The 19,688-nt window shown below is 46.2% G+C and overlaps 1 protein-coding gene across 2 annotated transcripts; it reads right to left on the bottom strand.

The window, feature by feature from the left end:
* Positions 1-463: 463 nt before the first annotated feature.
* On the bottom strand, positions 464-9,099 carry ehd4 (EH-domain containing 4). 2 transcript variants are annotated; one of them, XR_005096321.1, is made up of 9 exons: positions 8,581-9,098; positions 6,228-6,404; positions 5,502-5,599; positions 3,738-3,904; positions 3,527-3,660; positions 3,354-3,465; positions 2,739-2,903; positions 1,626-2,346; positions 464-782 (listed from the first exon to the last, which is right to left on the bottom strand). XR_005096321.1 is itself a non-coding variant. In XM_037242371.1 (8 exons), the coding sequence occupies exons 1-8, from the start codon at positions 8,808-8,810 to the stop codon at positions 1,792-1,794; spliced, it is 1,638 nt and encodes a 545-aa protein (XP_037098266.1). In that variant the 5' UTR covers positions 8,811-9,099; the 3' UTR covers positions 1,139-1,791. The 2 variants fall into 2 exon arrangements, 1 of the variants encoding a protein (XP_037098266.1); XM_037242371.1 differs by lacking the exon at positions 464-782 and having other exon boundaries at positions 1,139-2,346; positions 8,581-9,099.
* Between the last annotated feature and the right edge of the window lie 10,589 nt (positions 9,100-19,688).

Raw genomic sequence — 19,688 nt, 5'->3', positions numbered from 1 at the left:
ACTATTTTGCTTAAATTTTGCGTGGGGTGGGGGGCCAGCTTCACGCAGGTGCCTGACCGTTGTCAGTCAGTTAAATTTCGTACGTTTTTATTTTTTTGTGTTGTTTACTTGTATGTATATTGCGTACTATGTCTTGTCACCGTGGGATAGTGGGAACGTAATTTCGATTTCTTTGTGTGTCTTGGCATGTGAAGAAATTGACAATAAAGCAGACTTTGACTTTGATAGTAGGAAACGCAATTTCGATCTCTTTGTGTGTCTTGACATGTGAAGAAATTGACAATAAAGCAGACTTTGATTCTGATCCGTTGAAGCGGGACAAACCAAACAAGGTAACGAATGCATCCCCAAGAATAAAACAGGACCTTTGACGCAATTCATCTGATACAACTACTCAAAATACACCCACAAAAAGTGAAAACACAGCGCACAGCTCCAAAATCAGCAGAAAGACTGACACTAATGCTATGAAAACGAGTGCAGAATACAGTTTATTATTTTTGTGTCATTTCAAACTTACCACTTTATTGTGTCCGTCGTTTCCGTAAATTGAAGGAACTGAACCATCAACGAAATGAAGTCTTTCGGCAAATCCTCTATATTGACAAAAGATTTCTGAAACACTCCTTAACAGGCAGGACTTTGTCCACAGACGTGGGAACACTGCATGAAAAATGAAATTCGACCAGGCACTTCTTTGAGGTTCTGATGTTGTGCAATGATTTATGTGGAACATTTTGATCTCTCCACCTCGGCCTTCTTGAGTTGTTTGGACTACAAAAGTCTCACTGAGTTATAAACAAGCGGATACGTCTTAAACATGGCGGATTCGTGAATCCGCCATGTTTATTACTCGGATTTCCGTTTGGCAATACCCATTACCTTGTTTGGTTTGTCCTGCCCCAACGGATGTGTTGTAAGATAAAAAAAACATCATAGAAAACAGAGAAATCTGAACAGAGTAAAAAATAGCCTCCCAAAACGATCGTAACAGTATCTCTGTAGCACCTGGAGGGATATATTACACTTTTCTACACTCCTGCATAGTCCAGATACACAAGAAAATGACTTTAAAAGCATAAAAAGCCGATTTCCCATGTGTCCTTTAACTATGGGACAACAGAGCGGGACAAGAACCTTGAAATGATGTACAATACTTTGATCATTGCTCCAAAACAGTTCATATACACATACATATAGACAACAGTTTTTAAAAAAATTTAATTAATAAGGCTATATGTCTTCACATCTTAAAATCTCTTGCCGAGTTAGCGTAGTGGGTTGCCAGATGACCAAATGTTCAGCTGTTTAAATCTTGGCTGCTTTTGCTGCCGAGTCTTGCAAGTGACACCAGCAAAACCAGTATGACAAGGACCTTCAAAACCATGTTTTGCTTTTAAGCAGTGTGGGCAAGAAGTTGGTTTCGGTTTCAAAAAGGTACCTCTGCCCTAAATGAAGCTCATCCGGCCTGTGAGTGACACGCCCCTAAAACGGTTTAAAGTGTACTGTACTAGCCAACCACAAGATGGCGGCAAATCACTACATCTGCCTAAATAAAGCTCCTCAACTCACTTCAACAGTTCCAAAGCCAAGATGCAGTGAGAACAAAAACAGCAAATAAGCGACTTTTTCAGCAAATAAAAAGACGAGAGTCCCTCCCCAAAAATCTGCTGATGGCAAAATTGCTAATTTTGAGTTGAACCGAAGATTTCAAGCGAGCGGGCAGCGTAGCAAATAAACACAGGTGCCTGTTGTCGTCGCGTGTCAGTCAGGGTGCATGGACGCGAGCGTCTAGTCCTCGCCGGGATCGTACTCAGCCTCGGCGTGCTTGCGATGGGCGGGCGGCACCAGGTGTGGGGGCAGCTCGGCCGGCAGCTCGTAGCCCTCCAGCTTGACCTTGATGAGGTGCTGAGCCAGCGCAAACTCCTCGTCGTCCAGGCTGCCATCCTGGTCGCAGTCAGCCAGCTTCCATATCTTGCCCAGTACAGTGTTGGGCAGCCGGGAGTTCATCATCTCCTTCTTGGCGTTGACGCCGCTGATTTTGCCGTTGACGGGCATGAGCGTGTAGAAAATCTCGTCGTAGCGGTGCTTGTCCCGGCTGACAATCCAGTCCTCGGCTCCGTCGGCGCCGGCGCCTATGCCCTCGCCATAGCCGCGGCCGAAGGGGCCGTCCTGGGAGCCCTCGAAGGCGCCGCCCGACACCATGGCAGGCGGCGCCTTGGTTTCCTCCTCGCGGATCATGGTCATCAGCCCGGCGATCTTGGACGCAAGCATCTTGTCCACGGACTCGATCAGCTTCATCTTCAGCGATGGGAATTTGCTGAAGTCGTAGTGCTGCAACATGTCCTGGAAGAGACGTGCGCAGCTGTCATTGGGGAGCCGGTCCTATCCTTCAAACAGAACCCGTCTGCTTGATTCATCCCAGTGGCTGTGATATGTCCGTCAGACCGCTACTGCGATTGCATGCCAAAGAAATAACTGCGCGCAAGTAAAAGTAGCCCGCCGTTGACTGGGACGTTCGGTGGGCGTAAAAAGCAGGATTGAAGAGGAGTTGACGTTACACCTGTAGACTCACCACAGCGTTATTTTCAGCATGCCGATCTCAATGAAGAAATCAATCCGAGGATTTGGAATCATTATGGCGCTAAACCATTATCGACTTGTTGTCGAGTCATTCAATGCCCAATGAATCTTGACATCAGCAGCGGGGGGGCAGTCGAGCATTGCCCTCCACGTACCTGCATCTTGTTGACGTTAGGAAAGTCTCCAGGGCTGATGTGGTGCTCCCTCTGCAGGATGGCATAGATCTCAGGCAGCCTCGCGATGAGCTCCTCCTTCTTCTTCTCGCGCCCAAACAGCGATGGCATCTCCTTCTTGAGGTAGCTGATAATGTAGGCGTGCACCTGCCAAGCACACGGCCAGCGTCAATGCAAACGTGGGATGGTTCGGAGGCTACTCTCTCCAACAGGAGACAGAGCGCAGAAAGGCGCTGATAACGTGTGGGCTGGCGTTGGCGGGGATATCGCATGATGCTGGCAGCGGGAACGGCATCGCACGCATTCCACAAACGTTTCCAATGTCAGCCTCTGCATTCCACAGGTGGGGTAAGTCAGTATGAGATTCATTTCAAAATACTTGACGCATATTTGAGTGCGGTACCCAAATATAGACATAAAACGTAATGCTGTTTTTTCCCCGTTTCTGCTTGTGCCTCTGGCGTCGAGTCCCCCCAAGCCACTTCATTGGACCCGAGCGCCGCCATTCGTGTTAGTAATTGACTTGCTTAAACCTTTCCAGTTTTAATATGCGCCTATGTGACTTCCTCCCACCTCGCCATGCACTTCCCGTCTCACCTTGGCCAGCCTGGCCCTCTTGATGAGATCATTGAGCTTGCGAAGCGCCGCGTTCTTCGGAAGACTCTGGATGTCCCGGAAGAGGTCCTGAGACTCCGCCTCAAATAGACGTCTGAGGGCAAGAGTGAATTTAGCGAGAGGTCAAGGGACGGACACACCTTACGGGAAGGTACCTGTTCTCCGTGTTCTGTAGGGGTTTGGCCCAGAAGGAGCCCAGATAAACCCGCACCACTTCCGGGGTGTTGATCACTTTGCCCAGAGACCACATGAGGGCGCCGTAGACGCGCATCAGCTGCTGCGTGTCCACCTGCAACACGAGGGTGGGCAGGAAAAGGCGTTAAGGCTGCGGATGAGGCGAGGTGACGGACGTGAGGGAGAGCGGACCTGGTCGGCCTTGTTGAGGACCACCCTGATCTTGTCGTCTTGTCCTTTGAGAGCTCGGATGGCCTCGGAGAACTCGTCTGAGATGTCCAGTTTGTGGGCGTCAAAAAGCAGGATGATCCTGTCCACTCGCTCGCCGAACCAACGCAGAACCTCGGCAAAGTCGTAACCTGTTCACAGGACGAGGAGCCTTTACGTTGACGTGCTTGAACACTGTAAAGCTGGAAAGCGCAAGCCAAAAAGTCCCCAATCTCTCCAAAGCACATCATTGATCAGGAGACTCACGTTCCAGACCCCTATACCCCGGGCCATCCGATCGAGGAAAAAATCCACCTAGTAGTGCAGCTTTACTACAAACTGTCGCTTAGCCCCCCCCACCCCCACCCAAAACACACACCGGTCCTTCCCTTTGCCCCCTGTCAGGCAGCCAGAATACCTCCTCTTCATCATCAGCCACAAGCTGTCTTTGAACAGGCCAACCTAGTCCTTGACGCCTCCCCCGAGAAAGGACCCCAGAACTATACTGAGTTTCTCGCAGATGCAATAAGGGTGTGAAGTTGCCGTAGTTGCTTTAGGCGATTGCCCACCAAAGCAGCTTTTCTCCATCAATAAATGAAGGATGGCGGAGACAAGGGCAACGCCCTCGGGTGTCAGTTTCCTTCCGCGGTTTCAAGTGTGCATGTGCAGGATGCCGGGTGAAGACTTCATAGGTTCCATTTCCCCTTTTTGAGGAAATGTCTTTTCTCCAGCAATCTTGCTTCCTTTTTTAGCGTTGTGAAACAAAATCACGTGGCAACTGTCAACTTGACTCAAGAAAACCCGCAAAGGGCGCTCATTCATTCAACCGGCCTGCTGGTCACTATGGAAACACATCCTGGTGCCAATCAGGACGTGGAACTTGCGGTGTGAGACGCACGAGTCAAATGTCAACAACTGCTTCCAACTCCTGACACCATCACTCTTGATGGCAGAGTTGAGGGATTCGAGTCAAGTTGTGACTCTAGTAGCACGGCCATTTTCTGACTTGGAAACAATCAAGGGCTCCCTTTAAGATTCCCTTTCATATTCGTACAAAATATGCCGTGACAAGAGTGACATTATTGTACGGGCGTGTACGTGTGTGTGATTCGGCTGAGCAGCGCTAAATGTTTCCAGATTGCAACAACGCGCCCCCCATCTCCACTCGTCCTCCCACCGAGACTCCGCCCGACTCGCTGAGGCCGGTGATGTCATCGAGCAAACTCAGCGGGCTCTTTGGCACACTGTTCATGTTGCCGCTTCGAACGCAAAGTCGCGAAGGGACGACCTCAAACCGGTGCCGAAGCGAGAGCGGGTTGGCCCGTCTTTCTCGCGCCACGCATCATGTGTTGACGGGACCGACACGGAATCATGGGGATAAAGTAAAGTTCCAAATGCGTCTGCGAGGGATGATGGCTTTTGCCTGAAAGTAGTCATCTCCGTCCCTCGCGCAGCCGATTCCCTCAATGCACCAGCAAAAATCACGGGCAAATAATTTAAAGCTAAATGTTAAATCAGGCATGCGTCTGATTGACAAGTGGGATGCTTTCAAAGTAGCTCGGTTCAAATAGAAAAAGTATTTCTTATTAATATCTATTTAAGCGCTTTGTTCCAGCTCCAGCGGTGGAGAAATCCGCTCTTGAAATAAAATAGCGTTGTATTGCTACGTGTCGGCTAGCTTTGTTCCTGCTGCGATTGCATGGTGAGCGTGTGACGAAGCAAAAGTCAAAGCGGCGGGCTAGCGGGCACCTCTGCTGATGCGCTGCTTCTCTCCGGACAGAATCCCCGGCGTGTCGATGATGCTGATGCTCTGAAGAACCTGATTGGGCATCTGAGAGCAGATGAACCTGTACACACAAGCAGATCAATTGGAAGACCACTAGCTTAGCTCCCTTAGCTCGTGGAGCCTGTATTTGTATTTGCATAGATAGCCCAGCATACATCCAAAAGGGCGTTCGCGTGGGACCATAAATGGCTCATTGGTCATAAATCGCATGGCAGGCGGAAAATAACAAGAGCGCAATGCCGCCACGTGTGACGCACAAACGCTTCCCCCTGGAAACAATGCTTCATTGAGGCGGGGGGCCCTCACTGGCACAAGATGGCTCCCCATCGCTTCCTCTCAAAAAATACTTGTGGATGCGGGCAATGTAGTATTTTGCTTTTTGTCTTAGACAACTGACATCTTTGTGTTCAAATTGTAAACAAAAGTTGCGGGCGCACTAACAGGTTCTTCTTTCACATAGCTTTGAAGGTGAAACAAAAAGCGCAGCGAGCAAAACACTCGTCTGCTTCTCTTGGAACAGGAAGCGATTTGAAAAAAGTTAAGACTAATTCTCTGAAATTTTCTTCACTTTTCAGATGGCAGATTTAATTTTTTTGCAAAGCCTGATGCCTATAAATGCGTCAAAACGGCAATTACCGGTGCCGATCCTATCGGAGAGCCAAATCTATTTTTAGGTGTCAGAAGCATACCTGTTGAGAAACGAGTTTCCAAAGGCGTTGAGCTTCCTGAAGGGCTTCTTGGGGTCCACCACCAGGGCATTGCCGGGTACGATCCCCTCGTTGTCGCCGTACATCACCGCGATGAAGCCATCCGTGGTGGGTTCGGGTCCAATCCGCATACCAGGAAAGTCTTGCTCCAGAAGATACCTGTGGTCATAGAAGCCTCCTCTTATGCAACGAAGACCCGTTTTGTTTTTTGGGATGACCGGATGAAACGGCCTCATTTTGCGTCTGCTACCTCTGACGTGATGTCACCATAACAACTGTCATGACCACGATTGCCCTGGTTGAATGTGATTTCATGCTCAACCTAAGAAGTTTCTTCTTGAGGATTCAAAAAATAAGCGGCCTGATATGCAAGCGCCAATTAGCATCAATGTTGCATCACTTTGCGCCTCCAGGCTGCAGCACCGAGACAGTGAATAGCCCGGTACTCACAGTCATGTATTATTTATCCTCTACAAAGAGCAACGATTCTTTTTGGAATACCACTGAGCTGAGACAGTAGGCAGTAGACACCCCGCTGCAATCTGATTGGTTGCTATAAGCAGGGGGGCCATAACACGACACGGGCCGTCGTCTGCCTAGTGCGTTAACGAGAAAATATTCAAGCGATGGAGCCGCCATCTCATTGGCGGGTCAGGTGAGTCGTTTAGCTCGGCTGCTTTAAGCGACATGTGGAGTCCCGTCCGCATGATGAAGTTGTAATCCTTCTTTTTCCTGTGATTGGCGGCATTCCTCCGAACAGGGTGGGGCCTCCAAAGAGGCGCGCGCACACACGCACATGAGTGCTGCAACAGCAGCTCAGATTTCTCTGCAGCTTGTAGGCTGCCCAAAAAATGTAGCACGCACACACACACGGGATTTCTACCTTTAGTCGGCAAAATAAAGAAAGAAAAAAATCACTTTCTTTGTCCCGCTCTCGCCTCAAATTATACTCAAGTCAGCTCTCACTTGAGAATACTCCAACCCGAGGAAACACAAAAAGTAAAAAATGATTTGAGCAAGTAACGAATCTGTCACAACAGGAACCAAATCAGTTTTGCGAGTGAGTGAAAAATAATACTGTGTGATTTGCGACCGCGTGAGAGTCCTCACAAATTGTGCGCGGGTAAGTGAATCGTTACTCGTGGGAAGAGACAGCAAATGGAGCAAATCGGAACAAGACAGATGGCTGAACATCATTCTCATTTATCTTGGTGTCGGTTGGTACCCAAATCGTTTGGCTGGCAACCTACACGTCACAATCACACAATTTGCTTTGGGGCAAATTTGATGTAAATGAAACGCTGGAAAAAAGAATGGCAATACAGCTTTCATTTAACTTGACAACGGTCTGTGGATTTGCAAACCCGACCAACTGGACTGTCGGTGCCTCACCGACCACCAATCTCACGTCTGGTGAGAAAGGTGTGCAGCCGCGTCCGCATCTTCTACCATGGTTGCATTTGATTTGCATGGATGTTGCAGCCTGTGGCTACGGCCGTTTTTCAAGTGGACCAGTTTGAAATCACGTCGAGTCTGGTGGCAAACTGCGAGCGCCTGTCAAGTGCTCACATGACATGAAGGAAGTGCACACAATGGGGGTGTCGACAGCCGAAAGAAAAAAAGGAGGGACACTTGTAGCAGGTCCAAAGTGAATGTTCGAAAACAACGTGCACGTGCGCTGAAAGATATGCGAACATTTCAATTTTTTTTCAAAAAAAGTGTTTTTACAGCTGCGAAACTGTCAAGTGAAACATGGTCACATGACCCCCTTCACACACTCACACGCACACACTCCGCACACACACACACACACACACACACGCACGCACACACCAAGGCCCTATTGAAAAGCATCAGATTGAGCGCGTTAGCGCCAAGTAATCCACACTAGTAGGTTCAAATGCCAAATAGGATGAGGGACCGAGTTACTCTACATCGCGCGGGAGGTGCGGCACGAGTTTCATGAGCATGCCAGGGCCGGGCGCCTTGATTCATTCGATGCCTCTTTGCTTTAAACTTGCGGAAGTCCGCCGAGAGCCGACGCAATCAGATCGAGTTAAATTCGAGCGGCGGAGATTTCTTCAAAGCAGCCCCGTGTCGTTGTCATTCGAACACATCCAACCCATTTGAACGCCGTCGACTGTTACGGTCGCACTCCGTCCCTCCCAGGTGCGGCAGAGAATTGGGAAGCAAATTTGTATCTTTCGCCCTTTCTGGCTTTCTTTGTGGCGCCGTTGTGTGGCAGCCTTATGAGAGCCTATTGAGTTGCGCTCATGCCATCTGTGTGTCTTTTTGTATCCCCGCTCTGATATTCCGCTGTGGCGCCGTGCCTTACCTGATGAAGGTGGTCTTCCCGGTGGAGTACTGGCCCACCAGCAGCACCATGGGCTTGCTCTGGAAGTCGGCCGGCTCCAGGGCGGGCGAGTGGAAGTCGTGGAAGAGATACGTCTCCTCCAGTGGCAGCAGCTTCTTGCTGTAGAGGCTCTGCAGCCCCTCGGTCACCGTTTGGTACATCTCGCCCTCCTTGTTGCGGCCGCCCTGCTCCTGCTTTACCCAACTGAACATCCCCAGCGCAAGCACCGACAGCAGCGCTCACAGAACAACGAAGGGAGGGGGAGAAAAAAAGGAGAAGCCAACGCGTAAAGGGCTACAACTTCCCTCCTCGTCTTGGACTTTCTGACCGACGCCTTGGAGGGCAACTTGTCGGGGATGGGTGAGCGAGCAACCTACCTGCGGGAGGGACAGACTGCTCATAATACCCCGCCCCTTCACATTTGCGTCACAGCAACCCGGAAACAAACAGCGCGGATGTGTTTCATAATGGTGCTGACATTTTGTCCCCGAATAGGTTGAATGTGCAACTGAAAGTGCTGCTACGTCACCAGGGCCGGTTCTAGGAATGCACATAAGAGGGGGCAGTCAGAAATGTGAAGGGGGCATGTTCTTTTTTTTTTTTTTTTTTTTTACACATTTTTAACACTTAGTGTTTTCTTCACGGCAGTTGTTAGCTGTTTGTCCAGATCTCAACCTGGAGAAGTGGATTGCACTCTGTCAGGCCTCTACACTAAGACCTGTCCAGCTTGGGTGTCCCACCTGTGTGTTGACTCCCTGCTTCATAGCTTCAGGCTCCTCCATGGCTCGTCCAGATCTTAAAACACTAAATACGCACCTTTACTACGTCATGATACACAATGCCTGCGCTATCAAAGCAAGATTTAAGATATTATACATTGCTAATTTAATTTAAGATATTATACATTGCGACAACAAGTGGCGAAATGGCCTCCATCTCGGGCATATGCTTTGTTTAATCCATCTAAACGAAACATTAATGAGTACACTGTTGCGACGTGTTTGGCTGCACAGAACATATTACAACGAAATGGGGGGGGGGGGGGGTTACTTCCCCTTTAACCAACACAGGACATTTGCACTCAGTGGTCCAAAAAAACATTTAATCGCCTAGATTAATACATTTCTTTGACGTTAGCAACAAATGCTAACGAACGTCCTATTAAATATAAGTGTGCACGCGTTGTCTTTTGAGGTGTCACTTTTCGAGTTTCCATACTGGCTGTTGTCACTCCACACAAAGCACTTGTTGACAATAAACAGCGTTTGCCATCCCAGCTGACTCAGTACTTTAAATCCTTTGATGTTTCATACCTTACGACACAAACCAAACACATGCTTTTATTACCTGTGTGAAGCTGGCCACCCCCCACAAAAAACAACAACAGTGGGAGCCAAGGTCACTAAAGCTCGCAAACAGATTTGGCTTGTATGAATGTGAGCTTTGGGGTGAGCACATAGCGCACAAAGCAAACAGTAGACGTGCTAGCTGATGACGTCATCAAATCAGTAAAAATCTGACTTAAGTCTCAAATTTGAGCATACACTTGTGTGCCAAAAGGCTGCCACCATCGTACCTGTGCCGAAGAAACCTGCTCCATCCTGCTTCAATGACTATCGCCCCGTGGCACTGACACCCATCATCATGAAGTGCTTTGAGCGACTTGTCATGGAGCACATCAGATCCATTCTCGCCCCCACCATAGACCCCTTCCAGTTTGCGTACCGAGCCAAACGGTCCTCTGAGGATGCCATCTGCTCTGCCCTCCACTCAGCCCTCACCCACCTGGAGAGAAGGGACTCGTATGTGAGATTGCTGTTTGTGGACTTCAGTTCTGCATTCAACACCATTGTACCACAGCGACTCATCTGCAAACTCGACAAGCTGGGCCTCAGTACCTACTACCTCTGCAACTGGCTACTGGACTTCCTCTGTCAGAGGCCTCAGGTAGTACGTGTTAGCGATAATATCTCCGCCAGCATCACGCTGCTCTTCACCCTGCTGACGCATGACTGCACTGCAACTTACAGCAGCAACCGCGTGCTGAAATATGCCGACGACACGACTCTGGTGGGTCTCATCACCGAGGGCGACGAGACTCAATACAGGTCGGAGGTCGACCTTCTGGCCACGTGGTGCAGGGACAACAACCTCCTGCTGAACATCAACAAGACCAAGGAGATTGTTGTTGACTTCCGGCAGGGTCACACCCAACACCTGCCGCTGACCATCGACGGTGCTGTGGTGGAGAATGTGAGCAGCACCAGATTCCTGGGGGTGCACATCAGTGAGGACCTCTCCTGGACCACCAACACTGCATCACTGGCGAAGAAAGCTCAGCGCCGCCTGTACTTCCTGCGGAAACTCAGGCGAGCAAGTGCTCCTCCGGCCATCATGACCACATTCTACCGTGGCACCATTGAGAGCGTCCTCTCCAGCTGTATCGCTGTGTGGGGTGGTAGCTGCACTGAATACAACATGAAGGCCCTGCAGCTCATAGTGAACACAGCTGGTAAGATTATTGGTGCTTCACTCCCCTCCCTGAAGGACATTTACACCTCTCATCTCACCCGCAAGGCGACCACGATTGTGTGTGATGTGAGTCACCCCGCTAACTCTTTGTTTGATCTTCTGCCCTCTGGGAAGAGGTACGGGAGCCTGCGCTCCCGCACCACCAGACTCACCAACAGCTTCATACTCCAGGCTGTTAGGATCCTGAACTCTCTCCCCCCTCCACCCTCGGCTGCATAACCTCCTGTACTTTTGCGCTATATTCTGACTGTCTGCTGTATGCACACTTGCTCCATTTTTGCTCCTCTTATTTATTATGTTATTTGTTTATTTATTATTTATTCATCGCTCTTATTTATCATTGTTTGTGCCTTCTTGTTTTTACTTTTTGTGCTGTTTACTTGTACGTATATTGTGTACTATGTCTTGTCACCGTGGGATAGTGGGAAACGTAATTTCGATCTCTTTGTGTGTCTTGACATATGAAGAAATTACAATAAAGCAGACTTTGACTTTTGAACTTGTGGAAGACTGGCAGGAAGCTGCACGGCGGTGGCCTCTCGAAGAATGACCCCTGACCACCTCAGCTCAACTTCCCGTTGGCCTCTTCGGGAAACATTCCGCACTTTATTTTGAAAGCAAATGTCAAAACATTTCAAACTAATTGTCCACATGTCCAAGTGCAGCAGTTAGCTTCCTGGCTAATAGTATGTGTGTGCACGTTGAAGAGAGAGCAACAGCAATGTTTACATATTCTGTTAGGTTAGACAATCTCATGTACGTTTTAATGTTTATATGTGTGCAATTCTTTTCATTAGTTTATATTAACATAACTGCTCAATCAGAACATGAATACAACACAGAACTGTATAAACACACAGACATAGACACACACACACGCACACACACAGGGGGGTGACGCCCCCCACACTCACAGATACCAAATGGTCATGTGACAATTTCCCGCCTTTCCGGACAGTATAAAACAAGGGTCACCAACACGTTGCCCGCGGGCACCAGGTCGCCCGTGAGGACCGCAGGAGTCGCCCGCAGGACTGTTCTAAAATTTGCTCAAATAGCGGCACTTATCAGTGAGCTGCATCTATTTATTTTACAGTCAAACCTCGGTTTTCGAACGTCCTGGTTCTCGAACAAATCGGAATTCTAACAAAAAATTCGAGATTTTTTTGCTTCGGTTGTCGAAGTGAAGGAATGGGGTCGAAATACAAAAAGTCCTGCCTAGCTACAAAAACAGATATGCTCAAACCTCACTGAATAAAGTACATAAGCAGACAAGTATGTTCACATATTAAATCAATAAAAGAAACATTTTAAGCATATAATTATACCTACACACCAAATCAATAAAGGAGACATAACTAAACATTTTTGATAGGTGGTAATGACAAAGGTTTTTATAACTTTATGATCTGATATATTTCTGAGCACTTTGAAATAAATGTTTTTTGATATATGGCCTGAATAGCTTAATGACCCTTAAGGAACTGTTTAATGCATGCCTGATGATTTTCTAAATCATGGACACTGCCAAAGTCGTCTAAAAATGTTCAGTACTTGATTGTATCTTATGTTTTGACTAATGCTAGACGCCAGTTTTCGATTACTACTGAACGTTCTGGACAGAGGGAAATATTTGGCCTAACAAAGAAAAGATATCGTTGAAAGCATGATTAAACTAAGAATATGATGACGTAAGCAAGTACATGGAGTATCAAAAGAACAAACAAAAACATGGTAAGTGGTGAGTACAAACTTTGCATAGTCAGGGAACATTGATAAATTGATGATGTCACAGCCAAAAGCTCACATAATTCCGTACAAAATGACAAAATTGAAAGAATGATGAATGGATGAGGTGCGACAGTGTATGTGCAAGAATGGAGGAGAATGTTTACAGGAAGGTCACTTGGAGATAAAGCCAGCAGGTGCCAGAGGGAGACAGCCAAGAACCCGGCCAAAGATGATCGCCAAGGCCGAAAGACGGGATGGAAGACAACAGCCCCCACACACACCGAATCGCCCATAATCAGCACCCACCCCCACGGAACCAGCTCTCACTGAGAACCACTCCCATGGAATCAAAATCTCCTGCGAACTTGCCCCACCCCAAAGACTCATCACCTATCAAACTCGGCCCACACTGGCATGTGCAACTGAATATAAGCTGACCAAAGAACCTGGAACGTTGCCTTTTCTGAATGGAGACTTTCTGCTCTTGAGCATGGTCGCACGAAAGGCCCAGCGCTGTATTGTACTTTCCTGAAAATAGAGCTTTCTTAACAAGAATTGTGATTGAACTCAACCAACCTGTGTAAGTCTAATTTCTGCTTCAGTATCTTCTTATCTGCTTCCATTTTCCTAAATCTGAAGAAATCAAACGAGCACGCAGTGAGTAAATTGGATCACAGGTGATTGGCAATGGCTTTTGCCGTGAGGCGCAGATAGCGTGCTCACTAAATTGTGGACACAATCCAACAAATGGTGACCCCGACGTGATTTCTTCAGAAGGGAACGTGCATGCTCCAGGAAGGATTCTTCCTTCTCCGCTCTTGCTCAACAATATTGCAGTCCGATCGGCACAAAAGGTAAGGGGGAACCTTTTTTTTTTTCAATAAAATCTCCCAGTTCAGCAATATTGTGGAGTGAAAGCAGAGTAAAATTAAAAATTAATAATTTTAGCTCTGTTTTCAGGAATGGTGGTTGTATATACATTTATGCTTGTATGGAAACTGGTGAAAAGGTGAAAGGTGGTGAGGACTTCGTCTCATCAGCGAAGGAAACTCACACCGTGGAGAACTTGTGTGGTGCCAGTGACTAGCATATGGGCACCAGAGTGGCCTCAATAGTAGACACTTAGGGACTTATACTGTTGCCTAAGGTCGGGGTCGATTGGATCGGCCAGGCCACCATAAGGGTCAGGTACTCGTGGAACTTGTGGGATGCCAATGGCTAGCATATGGGCACCGGAGTGGCCTCAATAGTAGACGCTTAGGGACTTTGTACTGTTGCCTAAGGTCAGAGTCGATTGGATCGGCCAGGCCACCAATACGAGTTGGGGACTCGTGAAAAAAAAAAAAAAAAAAAAGGTGAAGGCATCGCTGATATAGCAGGACGGATGCCTGGCGACCTCAATAGTGTGACCTTAGAGACTTATATTGTTGTCTAGGGCGAAGGGTAACTGGGTTAACCAGGTCACTACATAATTGTTGAAGTGTGTCTATGTTGATATTGTGTGGAAAGCAGGCTTGGCTGTCAGATGGGACAGCGACGCAGCTGGAGAAGTGAGTGATTAGTTGTGGTGCTGCTTCATGGGGTGGAAGTGATGATTTGTGGTTCATGAAGAACAATAAGTTGATTTGTATAAAATTGTTTATTTTTTATTTTTTTATTTTGCATGTGAGTTGGAGTCAGAAAAATGGCTTCACAAGAATTTGATAAATAATGTACCTATATTTATTTTTCTCACTCATTGGCGGCCCGACAGAGGGACTTGGTGTGCCAACAGAGGGACCTTGGTGGTATCAATGGTTTTGGTGACCTCAGTTAAACTGAGGTCAACAGAGGGAGTGAAGGAATGGGGTCGAAATACAAAAAGTCCTGCCTAGCTACAAAAACAGATATGCTCAAACCTCATTGAATAAAGTACATAAGCAGAAAAGTATATTCACATATTAAATCAGGGGTGGGCAAACTACGGCCCGCGGGCCACATCCGGCCCACGGGACCGTTTAATCCGGCCCGCCAACCCTGAATTAATTGTATTATTAAACTTTTTTTTTGTCATTTTGCCTGCAATGACTGCGTTTCCCCAGTAGATGGGGAACCGCTCGCCTGCGCATTTACTACCGGAAGCCGTGTCAGAAAGCTCGGTGCACACTCACAAGTGCGTGTACGTACGTACTCAGTAGTACGGACATGGCGCACTCGCGCTCTATTTGTATCAGTCCCGAATTTAGAGCGTGGGCTGTGACGACAGCATTCTTGTAATTCGCTCGCTGAGCTTTCAGATACAGTTTTACGCTAAAGCCACCCACAAACCTTCCCCTGGAATCCTTCCATTAAAATGAGTGGCCCGAAGAAAAGAAGTGAGTGCCGAATGTTAAAAGAGTGGCCAATTTGGCTCGACGTACGCGACGTGACGTTCAGCCACATCAACCCGTCACAGATCGAGGTAAACGGATCTCTCCTAAGAATTGCCACAACAAATTTTACTCCAGACTATGATGCACTAGCAAAAAAGGGAGACCAACAACACTGTTCCCACTGAAAATGAAGGGGAGGCTCTCAAGTTTGTTGTAAAAAAATGCATTTTGAATATGATTTGTACACATAGCAGGGATTGAAACTAGCGACCATTCTCATTTTCAAACAATGCAGGATGCTCAAGGACATTGATGCACCACCTGTTTGCGACTAATCTTAACCTGTAAAGTTCTTAAGGCTTACTTTAAGGAAGTGTTTCCCGTTTCCTCACCTCTGTTACCAGGTGTTTGTGAGTTAAAACTCTGCTCTGATGTTCAGATACCACTCACCGTGTTGCCGTTTTGATTACTTTATTTGGATGTATGCTTTCACCGATTCTTCAAGATGATATATTTGGTCAGAATGTTTGCTGTTTGATGTGATCTCATAAAATAAACATTTTTCATTAATCTGACCTGCAGGCACTGAAGTGATGGAGACTGTTATTCATAATAATAGTGTCGTATTTTATGAGAATCACTGATAGCAGTTTTTTAGTGATTTTTTTTTAATGCTGTTAATAAATGCATTTGTTTTCAAAAAACTTGTTTGGAATATCCATGCTTTACTACCTACTAAAGGCCAAAATCTTTTATGCAATGACCTTTACAGGTCGCTTATATTACTTCACACAAACACTACGTCCATCTGCTCCTGGTTCGGCCCTCCGGTCCAAATTTAGAACCCAGTTCGGCCCGCGAGTCAAAAAGTTTGCCCACCCCTGTATTAAATCAATAAAAGAAACATTTTAAGCATATAATTATACCTACACACCAAATCAATAAAGAAGACATAACTAGACATTTTTGATAGGTGGTAATGACAAAGGTTTTTATAACTTTTTGATCTGATATATTTCTGAGCACTTTGAAATAACAAATGTTTTTTGATATATTGCCTGAATAGAGGCTTTGCAGCTGACGTCATCAAGCTACCCACATTAGCTTGGCGGCCATCTTGGCGGTCAACTTTTCAGTGCCGGTCTACGACTCACACACGCTTTCTTGTTATATCTGCTGCTATTTGAGCTTAAAAATGCCGGATACCTGCTGTGCTGTTGGATGTAGCAATAGACGAGGCGATAAACCAAATCTTAGCTTCTATAGATTTCCGGCGAACATGAAAAAACGTGATAAATGGATCGCGGATATTCGTCGTGAACGATGGAAACCTACGATTTACACAAGGATATGCAATGAGGACTTCATATCAGGTATGTAAACAAACTATTCACCCCTGATTTGTTTCACAAAATGTGAAATAATACAATATGGGATGATACAAATATGATTGTTGAAAATGCTGGGTGCATTTTTAGAAAGGCAGCAAGAGCAGCAAGGCAGGGAATGGGATGATTTCTTCAGTTCACCCCCCCGTTTTTATTTTGTGTTTATTTTTTCATGATGCTTCATCTGATTGGCTTGAAAACGTTATCAATGTAAATATTGAACTTCATATTGGAATTGAACAATTAATTCTCGAGTGAATGCATTAGGAAATTTCCCCAAAAATTATTATGAACCTTGTGAAACAATTTTTTTTTAATGTAGCATTTTTTAACAAGAGGGTTTTTGTTACTTCATTTGGCACAAGGTAAAATCTACATTGGTAAAGTTTTCAAGCCATTGGCACAAGGTTAAAATTTTCATTGGTTAAGTTTTCAAGCCAATCAGATGTGGCATCATGCAAAAATAAACAAAAAATAAAAATGGTAGCAACTTGAACAGACAGGTACAGTATCTGAATGATTTCACTCTATTCAGTTTTTTAATATGTCAAGTTATGAAATGCCATTACAAAACAAATTGAACTGTGTATATCCCCTTCAACAACGTACTTAATTATTTATGGTAGTCATGATGAATAATGTGATTGTTTAATTGTTTCAGGTGCAAAAAACAAAGATCCACTATCCCCAGACTATGTGCCAAATATATTTGAGCATACCCAGTCACCTCACAAACGAAAACTCAAATGTTCAATGAAGATCTTTGAGAGAAGACAAAATCTCAAGCAGCGCAAGAGAGACCGCGAGAGGGCATTGGCAGCAGCAGCAGCACTTGTCAATATTTCCCAGTCTGTCCCTTGTGAAAATGATCAACTACCCGCTGGTGAAGATGTGGTGCACGCTGAGATTCGAAAAGAAGGCATGGTGACTACTGCCACACAGACGGCTATCACTGGGGAAGCAATGGATTCCCTCACTGCAGAGTGTAAAAATCTGCGTGCAGAACTTGATGAACTGAAGGACAGTTTGAAACGCTGTACATGGAATGAAGAATCTTTGAGACATTGGTCCTGGTCGTTGCCTTAAAATTCGAGGCCGTAATTCGCCCAGCTCTTTGTTGAAACCAAGTTGTTGATGTTGCTTGGCCCCTGGACTCTTCTTCAACCGCAGATATCTGAAAAACATTTTAATAAAAATTGTTTTCACTATGATTAGATTTGTAACAGGTTGGAGAACAATAAATTATTTATGATATATATATTAATTACTGAGTGCTGAATGTGAACATGTTTCACCCAATCCAGCCATGCAGGTACAGTGGCAGCACAGCAGGATCTGACCATCTTTCGCTATTGCTACCCAAGGTCTGAGGGGAGGATCATTCATCCGTTGAGTGTTTTACCTGAAACAGATAATATGACATACCTTATATTATCAGTCCCTAATTTGGATATAATATACAAACCTAGACCTCTTACTGTCCATTTATGCATATTTTACCTGCCATTTGGTAAGTTTTCTCATGAATCATTCATTTTTGAACAAGAGGCCTTTTGTAATAAAAAAAAGCTTAACAATGTGAGTTTTCATTAGAATCACTTCAGTAGTTTTTTCACAATCACACTGTTACTGCCACGTGCGTGCTTTTTCCTTACCTTGGTCATGAGAAGAAATCGATTCTTGTTTAGGATCTGCCATATCAGCCCATCATGCACAAAACCTGCTGTAGAATACTTGTAGGCATCCAGACACTTGTATGCCTTAAGGTCCTTTTCAGTGTACGGAGATGGTGAATCGACGAGGTAATTATAAATATCTGGATATGAGAGTTCAGGCAGGTCGGCTGTTGCAAAATGCTCGGGCGATTTTAGCATACTTCTCGGTAAAAGGTACGGATCCGTTGTGCCAACAAGGTTCAACTTCTCTCTGTAACGTTTCTTGGATTCTTCATCCAAATGCCCAACTTCGTTGGATAGCAAATCAGCCATAATTCGGATGAAATCGGTGAAAATGTAGCGCAGAAATCAAACAATCTATACAAACACGTAGGAACGAGCTGACGAGTTGACCGCCAAGATGGCGGCATAACACAAAATCACGTGATAAAACCACGTGACTGCAAAGCCTCTATAGCTTAATGACCCTTAAGGAACTGTTTAATGCATGCCTGATGATTTTCTAAATCACGGACACTGCCAAAGTCGTCTAAAAATGTTCAGTACTTAGACTTAGACTTAGACAGAACTTTATTGTCATTTTGTCAACACTAGGTGTGTACAAAACGAAATTTCGTTGCATACGGCTTTCAACAATGTAGTGGTATTTCGGCTGGTTAAAAAGTGACATTCTATATAAAAATATGAAATAAGATAATTATAAAGTACAAAGTGCAGCAGTGATAAAGTATGTAAACAGTGCAGGAGACAAAAGCAGTATTTACAAGTGTGCAGAGGAATGCTACGTTTGAATGTTCAACAGTCTGACGACAGCAGGGAAAAAACTATTGCAGAACCTGGTGGACCTGCAGCGGATGCTGCGAAACCTCTTCCCAGAGGGCAGCAGGGAGAACAGTCCATGGTGGGGGTGTGATGGGTCACTGATAATATTACGGGCTCGGGACACGCAGCGCTGGGATGACAAGTCCTGAATGGAGGGAAGAGGAGCCCCGATGATCCTCTCTGCTGTCCTCACCACTCTCCTCAGGTTCTTCCAATCGGAGGCGTTGCAACCTCCACACCACACCGAGAGACAGCTTGTCAGAATGCTCTCTATGGTGCTTCGGTAGAACGTCCTCATGATGGGTGGGGGCAGGTGGGCTCTCCTCATCCTCCGCAGGAAGTACAAGCGCTTCTGTGCCCTCTTGACCAGTGTTGTGGTGTTCACAGTCCAGGTGAGGTCGTCTGTGATGTGGACTCCCAGGAATTTAGTGCTGCTGACCACCTCCACAGCTGAGCTGTTGATCAGTGGAGCGTGGTGAGGCTGGTTCTTCCTGAAGTCGACGATGATCTCCTTCGTCTTCTCCACATTCAGGATCAGGCTATTTTCTCTGCACCAGCCCACCAACTGCTCCACCTCCTCTCTGTAGTCC

The sequence above is a fragment of the Syngnathus acus genome, chromosome 22 (assembly GCF_901709675.1).
Source record: "Syngnathus acus chromosome 22, fSynAcu1.2, whole genome shotgun sequence".
Lineage (NCBI taxonomy): Eukaryota > Metazoa > Chordata > Actinopteri > Syngnathiformes > Syngnathidae > Syngnathus > Syngnathus acus.
This window is presented reverse-complemented; position numbering and strand designations above follow the sequence as displayed.